The sequence below is a fragment of the Bidens hawaiensis genome, unplaced genomic scaffold (assembly GCF_021521415.1).
Source record: "Bidens hawaiensis isolate Kalapana, Puna unplaced genomic scaffold, B.hawaiensis_p1.1 tig00002338_1, whole genome shotgun sequence".
In the NCBI taxonomy this organism is placed as follows: Eukaryota; Viridiplantae; Streptophyta; class Magnoliopsida; order Asterales; family Asteraceae; genus Bidens; species Bidens hawaiensis.
The window spans coordinates 3,130,148-3,143,066 of NW_027491126.1; the positions used below are offsets into that span (position 1 = coordinate 3,130,148).

At 35.8% G+C, this 12,919-nt stretch overlaps 1 protein-coding gene and 1 pseudogene across 2 annotated transcripts; one reads left to right on the top strand and one right to left on the bottom strand.

Moving 5' to 3' along the window:
* The first annotated feature begins 3,157 nt into the window (after positions 1-3,157).
* Positions 3,158-7,268, top strand: LOC143618796 (E3 ubiquitin-protein ligase WAV3-like; annotated as a pseudogene). Its single transcript, XR_013151075.1, has 2 exons — positions 3,158-3,628; positions 5,089-7,268. The product of XR_013151075.1 is annotated as an E3 ubiquitin-protein ligase WAV3-like (transcript).
* A 1,301-nt stretch (positions 7,269-8,569) lies between these two features.
* On the bottom strand, positions 8,570-12,530 carry LOC143618797 (BTB/POZ domain-containing protein At5g03250-like). Its single transcript, XM_077090896.1, has 4 exons — positions 12,369-12,530; positions 11,207-11,276; positions 9,851-11,107; positions 8,570-9,281 (listed from the first exon to the last, which is right to left on the bottom strand). Exons 1-4 carry the CDS (start codon positions 12,431-12,433, stop codon positions 8,724-8,726), a joined length of 1,950 nt encoding a protein of 649 aa, XP_076947011.1. The 5' UTR covers positions 12,434-12,530; the 3' UTR covers positions 8,570-8,723.
* Between the last annotated feature and the right edge of the window lie 389 nt (positions 12,531-12,919).

Genomic DNA, 12,919 nt, shown 5'->3' on the forward strand with positions numbered 1-12,919 from the left:
TGTCAAGTTTGAAATGATATTTTGATGTTGGAATTATCTCAATTATATGGCAGTGTTATGTGTGCTAGAAGTCTCATGCGTAAATAAACACATGTCACATCCTTGTTGCTTTATTTATACGGGGTTCTTTTGTAATTAAATCTGGCAATGTGTGTCTCATATAGAATGCATAAAAGGGAAAACATAGATTTAGATGAGCATCCTCGGAAAGAGGGTCAATAAGGGGCAAAAGATTTGAACGCCTTGCATAAGAATAACGTTGACTCAACTTCTCACGTCAAGAGGATTCTTGGAGATGTTTTAAGGATTTCCTCATTTCAGTTGTTAAGGAAGAAACTCCTACACATAGGTGTGATTGTTCATACCACCACTTGCCCCTTCGTGGCATGGTCGTAAGGAGGTGAATCATGCTTTTTTATGATTGTAATTTTTTAGCTCCAATTTGAAATTTACTTGCTCATAGAGTGGTCATTTGTCCTCACCCATGCTTAACAAGTCAGGTCTTTTTTCATTGTAACTCGAATACTAAACGACATACCAAGGTTAGGCGAGCCTTGCTATTCACGGCTATTTGGAGGAAGACTTCAGTTTTTAGAAAGGATATCGACTCACTTTTGAAGACAGCAAGTGAGATCAATTTTTCTTTGATTAACTTGACTAAAAACATAAAATAGTTTGACTTAGATCGAAGATGTTTATTTTTTTCTAAACTACAACGCGTATTAACTTCGCTAATCTCTCGTTGGTCTTTTATTTTAGTGATATTTTCGCTGTTTTTACCCAGGAAAAAAGCAAAATAATTGCTTAAATAAAATTACCTTAAAGATGACTTTGGATTATTAAATTGTTTATCTAAATTTTTTGTTATTATATCATATATTTAAGATAAAAAAGAAAATAGCTTAAATGATCAAAGTATATGAATAAAGTACACTTTTTAAAAGATTAACATTTAACACCATTGGCTATACAAAAGAAAGAAAAGGTGGGGCATTTAGTATTTGAGGAAGTCAAAAGTCAATATGAAGAGAGAGAGGGGTGTGATTTGGGACTTGGGAGTTATCTTTTATTTTATATAATTTAAACAGAAAATAATTAACCTAACACGTATTTTATCATGTCATATTTTTCTTGTGGTGATTTATACGAAAATTAATATTTTGCATGTCCATTCTTAAAAATCTATTATTTGTAAATCATTTAATATTAATGAAATCTTTTGATTTTGTTTTGGACCTAACAGAAATAAAAGGTACTTGACGTGTAAGTTGCAATTTGAGGTATTGAATTGTGAAAGCTGCAACTAGTGCTAATATGTGAAAATGACTTAAGGTTGCTTCATAAGTCCTTGTTATTAAAGATCTTGAGGTCAACTTTAGTTATATGTAACGCCAAAAAAGTCTTAACATAAAAACACCCAAAATAAAAACATCATATCAATCAATAATGCATATTATACATAGAGTAAGTTGGCTTGGGATCGAGTAAAAAACAAGATGATTTTACGAATTAAGGATGGAATTGGGTGAAGAGTCGGAGATAAAGAGGTTACAACAATGTTATTATAGGAGTAGTTATCAATTGTAGTCTCTGGAATGAAACAGATAGATAGATGTGGATGACATGCGACTTGGGTATGTTTTCGATTACTCTCTTAGAGGGATTATTGAGAATGCTTTGTTTAAACTTTAACAGGAGTGGTTCTATAAAAAGATGTGTAAACTTGTGGTTTATTGTATATGCAATATGCCGGTGCATCATCTGAGTCTATGTATATTTACCTGTCTCATGCGATTATGCAAATTTGATATGCATATCACGGTGCAAACTTTCGTTATATAATTAAGTGTGCGAAATAGGAGGTCATAGGTTCAAACCATATGGAGTGTAAACATAAAGTCGTTGTAAAAAGAAGCAGGAGCTCATGAGCGGTAGTATCATGTTTCAGGCGATGTCAAGTTGTTTTTTGTGGTAAGGAGTTCAAATGAACAAATGGTGACTTAGGGGGTGTTTTGGGATTCCTTATCTTACCTCTTTATAATAACTTATTTAAGACATAAGTTATAAGTTACAAAATTGTAACTTATATCTTATACACTCACAAAACTTAAATTTTACAAACACTAACTTGTAACTCATAAACTATAAGAAGCTAAAATAAGAAATCCCAAATAACCTCTTAGTAAAGTTCATAAAAGTTTACAAGTAAAAGAAATGAAAAGAAAAGAAAAAGAAAAAACAATTTAATCTCGTAAAAGCGTATACTAGTTGATGAACCTAAACAATTTATATCTTGTCCTCTAGTATTAAATTTCCAGGGATAAAAAAATAAGGTGCTACTATTCACTATTTAATGAACCTAAACATTTACACATGTACTATTTTATATTTTCACAATATATCTTGTACACATCACCAATAATAACATAACACAAGAGTTACATTTTAAGCAATATATTTGTAGTTGGGAGCTTATAGTCCAATGGCATGAACTGGTAATTAAAGTTTGAGATTTTAAGGTCTCATATTCAAAATCAAAACTTGCAGTGACATGTTTTCTTTTCTGAAGGTGTTATTATAAGAGTCAAGTCTCGTCAAAATATATAGACAGTTGACATCATGTCACATAAAAATTCACTCAAGTATTGTGGGTAGTTAATTTGTATTTTACTATCTTTTTGAACCGCCAACAAACAGAGAATTTTCAGTTGATCCAACCCAATTTCACGTAGCCCTTAAGCGTCTCCAAGTTACCTCAGTTTCCGGAGAAAACCCAATCACTTAAAGGTTCACTTGTGGTAAAACTCGAACGTCTTCAAAATTAAGCCAAAGATCATATAGATTTCAGTGATTTTTCACTGAGCCATCCATACCCTCTTCAAAATTTTAAATATAGAATTAAACCTGAATCTTCATCTTTAAACCGTTTCTCCTACCATACACCCATTGTACTCATACTTCTTTTACATAATTACATTATGCTATGCATGAGTACAATTAGTCATAAACTTTTTTTTTACCTAATTTATTTATCAATTTTAAACATGTATTGAGAGAGAAGAATAATAATAAAATAGAATAGAAGTAGAGGGTATAAAACTGACCACCCTCACTCACTCACTCACTCACTCACTCACTCACTCACTAAACTCACACACAAACACATAACATCAAAGGTCAACAAAACAACCCACAAAAGGAAACAAACCCATCTTCATCTCTCTCATCAAAACTCAATTCAATTAATGGCCGCCATTAACAGCAGCTAAATCCACAACCTACCCATCACTCAATTCACCATCTTTCACAACACCCACCTTCTCTTTCTCTCTAAAAACCCACCTCGGTTTCCGTGCCACCTTCAATTATTATTATTATTAACTATATTATCAAATTATCAAAAACCCACTTCCAGATCTGTTAAATAATAATGGGTAATAGCAAATGGAGGAAGGTGAAGATGGCTTTAGCTTCTAATTTGTGTGTTTATGTTCCCACGGCGGATTCCGACGATTCTCCGCCGCATTCCGATGGCTTTTCCGATGCCGTCTTGTTGTCTCCGGCGCCGGTGACTCGCCCGGCGTCTCCTAGCTTACGGCTGTCCAAAAGCTTCAACAGATCTTCAAAGGTTTCATTTTTATTTGTTAAAGATTGCATTTTTATTTTGACTGTTAATGAAATCTTGGATTTGTTTTTGTTTTTTTCTTTGTTTTGATGTGCTGCTGCTGCTTAAAAAGTTGAGAATAATATTAAGTCAAATTAGCTTCCCAAAGAGGACTAATTTTTTTAATTATTTTTTGTAAAATTAGTTTTATGAATGTTAATCAAATTAGCTTCCCAAAATGACTAGTTTTTTTTTTTTTTTGTAAAATTAAAAATGAATATTAAGTCAAATTAGCTTCCCAAAGATGACTAATTTTTATTTATTTTATTATTTTTTGTAAACTTAGTTTTATTGGTCAGATTTTATAACTTTCATTAAGGTTTTCTTGAATTTTGCTATGGATTTTTTTTAAACAATATTGCATGTTTGACCATCAGTGGAGTCAACTAATTTAGTTTGTGATTTGCTTGTGATTATGACAGATAAATATCTTTTTTAAATGGACCCATAAAACCCTAATATTTCTAGTTTGATTGCATCTGTTGATTTACTTCAAAGTTGTATTTTTTTTTATTTTATAATTATTTTAAGGTATTAAACTTGTGATATGCAGATATGATTATATATGACATTCTAAGGTTTTATGCTTGATGAAAGTACTGACTGATTTAGTAACTATTCAAACCTGTTATTAAAATTGAATCCTTGAAGCTTTAAAACCTGTTCTGTGTATGTAAAATTTTAATATTTAACTTTTTTTAAAGACATTAAGCTTGTGATATGCAGATTTGATAACCATTCAAAGGTTTTATGTTTGATGTAAATATTGATTTAGTAACTATTCATGCTTTAGATTCCTTTTCACTGGATGTTGATATGATCACTTTTTAAGAAAAGTATAGATTTAAGAGTTTTTGATGGCCTCATTTGTTGACTATCTACATCTAGGTCTTGTAAACTTGATAATTTAAAAGATAAATCAAGAAAAAAAGACGAAAGAAAATCCGAAAACAAGAAAACATTTGTCATAACCTCTCATGATGAACTTTTTCTTGGTTTAGGGTTTTAGTTATTGTTTGTTATCAGTGTTGTTGTCTTGCATCTTGTCTTGTAGCTTTGTGTATTAGAATCTTGTTTTGACTTCCAAATTCATATGAGTTTGTTTGATTTTGGGATAAAATTGATAGCTACTTTAATTTATTAAAAAGTATTGTTATTTGTAAAGTATTAACACAAAGAGAATATCTTGGTAAAACATGATCAAACTAATTTTAATGGAATTTAAATTAACAAGTACATGAAATTTGACTTTTGAAAGTCAAAATATGAAGGCTTTATTCTGCTTTTTAAACAGTGTTCAAAGTTTAAATTTTTCGTCTTTTTGTGAATTATGTGATCTCATCTTTATGATATGGTTCAATTATCATACTTTCTTGAAAAGAATGATTGCATTTTCTAATAAAACATCTTTTTTATTATGACAGAAGACGTGCACGATATGTTTAGCTTCAATGAAACGAGGAGAAGGTCAAGCTATTTTCACAGCCGAATGTTCACATTCGTTCCATTTCCAATGCATCGCTTCAAACGTAAAACACGGTAACAAAATCTGCCCGGTTTGCAGAGCAAAATGGAAAGAAGTCCCATTGCAGGGTCCCACTAATCCGGGCCCACCATTAGGAAGAACAAGAATAAACCCTGTAAACTGGTCAAACGACAATCCGGTTTTGCTCCGCCCAATACCGCCTCGTCCAAACAGCCCCCGCCATGCTGCCGCCCCAATTTTCCCGGCCCCCGAACCAACTGTCTTTAACGATGATGAACCACTAGACCTTAAACTTACAAACCGAACCACGTTAGAAAACTCTAATTTGAAACGGGTATCAGTCAAAACAAACACCGAGGTTCCAGCGGTCCCATGGTTCTGTGCTGCTGATGATTTCACGGTTTTGATCCATTTAAAAGCTCCAGCTTCCGTCTCAGGGGTCAAGTCTAGTAACACAAACCAAGGCCCGACTTTTAGCCAAGTTAACCACACCCCACGAGCCCCGGTTGATCTAGTCACGGTTCTTGATACAAGTGGTAGTATGGCGGGTACAAAGCTAGCTCTTTTAAAGCGGGCCATGGATTTTGTAATTCAAAATCTTGGACCTGCAGACAGGTTGGCGGTGATTGCGTTTTCTTCCACTGCCCGCCGCCTCTTTCCCCTTCGGAAAATGTCGGATACCGGGAAGCAACATGCGCTCCAAGCGGTCAACTCTTTGATGGCTAATGGCGGGACTAATATTGCTGAAGGTTTAAGAAAAGGTGCTAAAGTTATGGAGGATCGAAGAGAGAATAACCCGGTCGGGAGTATAATATTATTATCGGATGGACAAGACACGTATACCGTGAACGGAAGTTCAAATTCGGGTGGCGGGAAAACTCAGTTAAATTATGAGTTACTCTAAATTATGAGTTACTCGTTCCTCAGTCTATCCACGGTGGTGATGGGAACCCGGGAATGAAAATCCCAGTCCATGCGTTTGGGTTTGGGACGGATCACGATGCATCTTCTATGCATTCGATTTCCGAGATTTCAGGTGGGACATTTTCGTTTATTGAAACCGAAGGTGTGATTCAAGATGCGTTTGCACAGTGTATTGGTGGACTTTTGAGTGTTGTGGTCAAAGAAGCCCGAGTGGTTCTCGGATGTTGTTATTAAGTCGTTAAAGGCGGGTAGTTACAAGAATCAGTTGATGGCGGATGGGAAATCGGGTTGCATTGATGTGGGAGATTTGTATGCTGATGAGGAAAGTGATTTTCTTGTTTCAGTCAATGTCCCGAAAGAGTTGACTTTTAACGAGACTTGTCTGTTGAAAGTGAGGTGTCATTACACTGATCCTTTGACTAAGGAGACGGTCAACTTAGACAGCGTTGATGTCAGGATCAAAAGACCGGAAAGTCTCGGTCAAGAAGTCGTATCGGTTGAAGTTGATAGACAAAAGAACAGGTCACAAGCAGCAGAAGCCATGGTACAAGCAAGAACAGCAGCGGAAGAAGGTGATCTGGCACAAGCCATATGCACCCTCGAGAACTGCAGACGGGTCCTGTCCGAAACAGTCTCGGCTAAGTCAGGTGATCGGTTATGTGCTGCGCTCGACGCTGAGCTCAAGGAAATGCAAGAAAGGATGGCTTGCCGACACATGTACGAAGCATCAGGAAGGGCCTACATATTATCAGGGCTAAGCTCACACTCATGGCAACAAGCCACGGCTCGTGGAGACTCAACCGATGGTTCAAGCCTGGTGTAAGCGTATCAAACCCCGTCGATGGTTGAGATGCTGACTCGATCTCAAGCTTCTCTTTTGGGCAGCCCTTCGGTGCAAAGACCGGTTCGTCCCATTTGGTCGTTTGCGTCACCGAAACCGAGGTAAAGGTGATATAAAGTTTTTGGGGGATAGGAAGCGCGATTTTGGGTGTCGATAATTTTCGTGCTTTAGATGTGTAAAGCAATAAAAGGGGTAAGATTTGGAGGTATAAAAATGGTGAAAGTGGGAAAGATAAGGGGGTTAGGGTTTTTCTTGATTATGTTTTTTGTGGTTCAAATGTTCTTCCTTGTGTAATTTTTGGGGGTGATGTACATAAGGAGAAATGGTTATTTTTCTTTTTTTTTTTTTATCTTTTTTGGGTGGTATAAGCTTTGTAATTGTGGGGGGGTTAATTGTGGGTGAATGGTTTGGTTGGTTCTATTATGACATAAAAAAATATTAAGACACCTATGGTTTATTTATGTTTTCATTGTCTTATATTGGTTGGTGATATCTTGATATAACGCATATGATACAAGTATTGACAAAATTGTAGTGGTAGGGTATAAAAATTTCTAGCTTTATAAAAAAGGGTTTGCCTTACCTTGGTTGCATGAAATGAATAATGGAAAGTGAATTTGATTGAGGATGAGGATGAGGATGAGGATGAGGATGAGGATGAGGATGAGGATGAGGATGAGTTGTTCACCTTTGATCACACATGGGTGGCCCATACCACAATGGTGTACCATCATAATCATGTCCACCTTTTGATGCTGCTAGCTATGTGGTTTTTAGTTTTACACTCTGCTATGCACCTTACTGCATTACATTTCACTTCTATAAAACATTAGGATAATATTATATTTATGGTAATGCAATCTTAAGAACATATAGGACATAGAACCTCTAATCCATATGTTACAAGCCTTAATAAAATAATGCAACATTGGTAGCATATAGTGTTTGTAACTCTTATTCTTTAATATAAGTTGGTACAAACATTAGATAAGTGCTTATTTTGGGTCTCTACTTCCTCTAACCACTCTTTATTTTCGTAAAAGCACGCAATGCATAGAAGTGGGCATAAAACCCTGTTTTGGACATGCCATACCTGATCTGCGGGTATGAACTAGTTTTCAGTTTCTCAAAGAAACCATATCCGGACTTGGAACCGAACCATATCCACAGGAACCAATTCCACCTTTGACAGGTCAAAAACCAGACCATAACTAGAAAGTTGGTTAACTTGGGAGGTGTACATAAACAAAAGAAAGATGCCACGTAATGCTCGGTAGTTTTAATCACACAACAATGTATCATATAGAATTAATGAAAGTAATCAATCGGAGCTATTATCTTTAACTTAGCAACAACTGTTGTAGTCACTGACTCACTGTATTGATAAATATAAAACTGTTTACTGTACAATAATTTGACATATTTTGTTCTTTATTATATATATATATATATACTACGCATGCGTATTCAAACAAATTAACATTATTAACAAGGTTACAAAATTATTATTTTGTCTAATTCGAAACATTTGAACTAGATGTTTTGTTTGGGAAGAACACTATGACATCCAGGACCAGCAGTTAGGAGGACAACAAAATAAATTTACAGCAACAGTATTATTATCAAACAGTATAACAGTAAAACCAGAAAACAAACAAATGAAATCAATAGCCTTTTAAGATGGTCCAAAATCAATCTACAACTTAATTACAGCAGCATTAACATCAACTAATAACTGCTAATTCCCAGATTTTTCGAACTTCCAATTACGAAAAAAAAAACTCAAATTTATTTAATACCATCTAAACTCAATCAACCAAGTCACCAATTTCTTGATCTTCATTCTTTCCTTTCGGGACATATTTTATTCCTTTCGGTACCCTTCGGTCATTGCCCGAACCACAGCCTTCACGAGTCTTTGCCTTCGACTTTGACTTTAAACTTAACCCGAGTCCAAACATCTTACACAAACTGTGCCAACTGATCCCTTTAGTCTTCACAAGCTTACTGATCTCTTTCTTCATAGTCAAACACTCTTTCTCCAGCTCAGACACCCGGCCCCGCATGTCCTCCGCCACAATCCGCCTGTCAGTTTCTCTGGCGGTTAAAAAGTGCATGTTCCCGCTTTCTGGTAGGACCATGCTGCTGCTTAAGTGAGGCTGTGAGTTGTAATTGTCGGAAACGTATAAGCAGCCGGCTACAGATGTACGCAGCCGAAGCTGCTCGAAAAAGAGGACTTGGACTATGAACCGGAGCGGTAGTCTCTCGTTTTGGGCTGCGTGAGTGCTGGCTTCTAGTGACAGTTTCTGGCAGTCCATGAGCCTGCAGATTAGTTCCCGGTCTGAATTGGTTAGCCATGGATGTGCCTGCAAACCACAAAAAGGCGCACACCAATGCATCATTTAGTTGTACATTGACTTTTGAGGTCAAACAACCTAAACCTTCTGCTACAAATGTATGAAAGTTTATGTAATCTTTTGACAAAAAGATGATAAATCTGTTTATATTGTAAAAAATGCTATGTATACTAACATTTTCGTTCTATAATTTTGAAAAATTCAGTGTTTTTTATAAATTATAAAACTAAGTGGTTTGACCATCAAAAGTCAGCCGCTTCCCTGTAATTGGAAGTAGAACAGAAGAAAATATGTTCTTGAGACTGTCGGAAATTTTGACCCATTTAATTATCAATGAGTCGTTTCCGGTTGTATTTTATCTTCAAACGGTTCAAATAGGTCAAACAAACCGACTAACTCATTTTATTAAAAAGTCGTTATCATTTTTGAAATGTATATTTTTAACTATATTCGTAAAAGAGTCAAAAGCTTTGGAGTAAAATTGTTGCGGGTCAACTTAACATGACCGGCACCAGAAGTAACTCCATTTTGACTTGTTACCCAACCCGTTCATATTTCCACCGCTAGTTTCTTCTTACTTTGAGGTATATATCGACAGCGCGGTACATCCCGTCATCCATTGGTCTTGCAAAATCAGGAACAGTAGCAGCCAGAGCCTGAAACTTTTCCAGCTTTAAGTTAACATCAGACGCCACCTCAGCAAGGTAATTGTCAATAAGATTAGCCACCAATGTCATTGGTGTAAGCGACTGAGACTTCCCGATCAACTCATCATCATCTTCATCATCATTGTCATCATTATAACTCGACTCGGTAATTTCACTTTCATCCTGTTCCTGCTCTGCAACCATGAAATGATCAAGCATCCTTTGAACACAATCGATCTCATAAAGCGTCTCGCTTGAATAACCCATATTAGGAATAAGAATATCTTCAATGGAAGCTTGATCCACCTGCGACCCGATCCGTTTTTCCAAATTCCCAATACACAAAGGACTACAATGTAATATCATCGATGTTCTTAGCAGCCGAAGAAGGAGTTTTGTGGGGACCACTTGCTTTTGACCCGGGAGTAAGTCAACTATCTCTTCAAGAAGAATCTTTTGATCCGAATTCGAATATAACGAATACGAAGACGATGACGACGAAGAAAGATTCCCACTTGAAAAGGTTGATTCTCTACCGAGTAAAGGTAGATGCTTTTTAGCATAGAACATGAGGGACCCGGCTATCCGTTCTTGATCAAGACTTCTTGATTCAACGGCCAAGATGAAGCGTCTGTAAAGAGGTAAACGTAGTTTAGAAACATCATCATACCACCAATCTTGATTAGTGGAAGTGGTTTGAATTCCATTCCACAGGACGGTAGCAAAAGGGTTATCTTTTGGTTCCATTCCATTCCAATTAGCCAAATCTTTATCAAAGGTGCAAGCTTTAAGTGCAAGAGAATCAATGGATCTCGAAACAATATCAAGCTTTTCTGCAAAGTCAACCACTTCTTCACACGACTCGAGTGCTTTGAACGTATCGATCCACGTATCAAACACTTCATTGAAAAAGCTTTCGGTGTGATCAATGAGATTTCCTTCCCCATATTCTTCAGTCATTTGAAGATATTCGGATGCACATCGAAGAGGGACTATATTTGTTGAGTTGATTTCTTGTTTGACCCCATAGCAAAACTTAGCAATTAGCAAAAATATTTTATGCCCTCCTGGTAGATCGTGAAGGGTAGCAAACGAACGTTTTTCATCCGAAAAAATAATCTTTTTTTCATCATCTGAGCAATCCCCGATGAGGTTTTCCAATGTTTTGCTTCTAGATACTAATGGGAACTGCAAATAAAACAATGTGTCCATAATATAGTTACAGGATAACAGCTACTGTAGTGAGTTATTATAATTATAATCATAATAAAATAAGTAAAAATATACCTTGTGAAGTTGGAATGAAACATCTCCAACTTGAATGGTAACATCACTTGGAAGTCCAGATGAACAAATCCTGCAAGATTTATTTGTAAACCCATGTTGTTCCAACACTACGGACTCAGCAAATTTCAAAAGCGACTAATTTATTATCTTAAAATGTGCTAACCATTGACGAAGGTTCATTGAGGCCCGGGGTGGCCCCGGCCCCCGGTTTTTGTGCGTATTAGTGTAAATTTACCCGTTTTCGGCCGAAAATTTTTATACGTAGTGTAAGTTTAGCCTTTTTCGGCCGAAAATTTGAGCCCCCCCCCCCCCTCGTTTGTGATTTTTTGTATACATTTTGAGCTCCCCCCCCCCCCCCCCCCCCGGTGCCTCAGTCCAAGCTTCGCCACTGGTGCTAACACATACAAAACTAAAAACTCCACTAATCTATATAATAAGTGCTCTGAAAATTCTATTTATAATTCCACATTCATATGAGAACACAATAGTCACAACTGATAACGCGCGCATGTATGTAAATAAAATTTATCCTTTCAGAGCTTCAACAGTTTGACTTTCTAGAGTCAAACTAAGTGTTTTAAAATGAAGCTACATTTGAAATGCATAATTAGTTTAATAACATGCTTATTCTCAAATGTAACAATTCTTAAAAACTTCAATTTAATTACCAAAATTTTATTAAAAACACGAGAAATCCATGTCAATTTTAGGCAAAAAAAAAAAAACTTGTTTTTGACTCTTTGACTCCAAAATCTCCAATCACCAAAATTTTCCAATATCATTAGTCACAATATATCATTTTTCCCACTGCACCACAATTTTCAAAGAAACTTATTTCCAAATTAACCCCACATCCAAAAACATGCATAATTGATAATACTAATACATTAACATTTATCAAGAATTTAGATTAGACCTAAACCCTCCAAACAAATCAAATTTATAAAATAATTCAAAAATGCAAATGTGGATATCATTATATCAACACAAACCCATAACACAATTTCACAATTGGGGACAATAGACATAAACCCACCGTAAAAATCGAAACTTTAAAATGTGGGTATCGATCAAAATCCGAATCAAGAAAGACCCATGAACCAATTCCCACAAAACAATCAAAAACCTAAACCGATAACGTAAAGATCGGAGAACAACTGACCAGGTATTAGAGGTTTGATCGAGATGAAAGATGTCAGATTTAGGTCCTAGCTTCATGCAGGCCATCGCAGTGGGTGTATATCATTAATATTATTATACGGTTACAGTGCAATGCGGATTGAAACTTAAGTAGTAATAATAAAGATGGAATGGAGGTTTGAATGAATGAAGAAGAGAGAGTGTGTGTGTGATAGAAATGATGATGGTGAATAAGGGTTAAATGTAATGAGTGTAAACTGACGCACTCTCTTTGTTCTTGCTGTTGCTGTTTGTTGCAAGACTACATATTTGTTACATGAATGCTCCCTTCTTTAATATTATCTTACAAGTTTAGTCCTTTCGAAAATCTGACTCACCTGGATTTTCCGGTTTCTAACCAGATTATTCTTTTTGAACGTGTTTTTGGCTTAGTCATGAAATGTTAAAATAAGTATGGATGGGATATTATATTTTAGGATAATTTACTTGGGTGCTGTGGTAGTTTCAAATGTTGTTAAAGAATAAGAAATGATAATTTAATGATTTGAGTCTCAAATGGTAACAAATTATTAT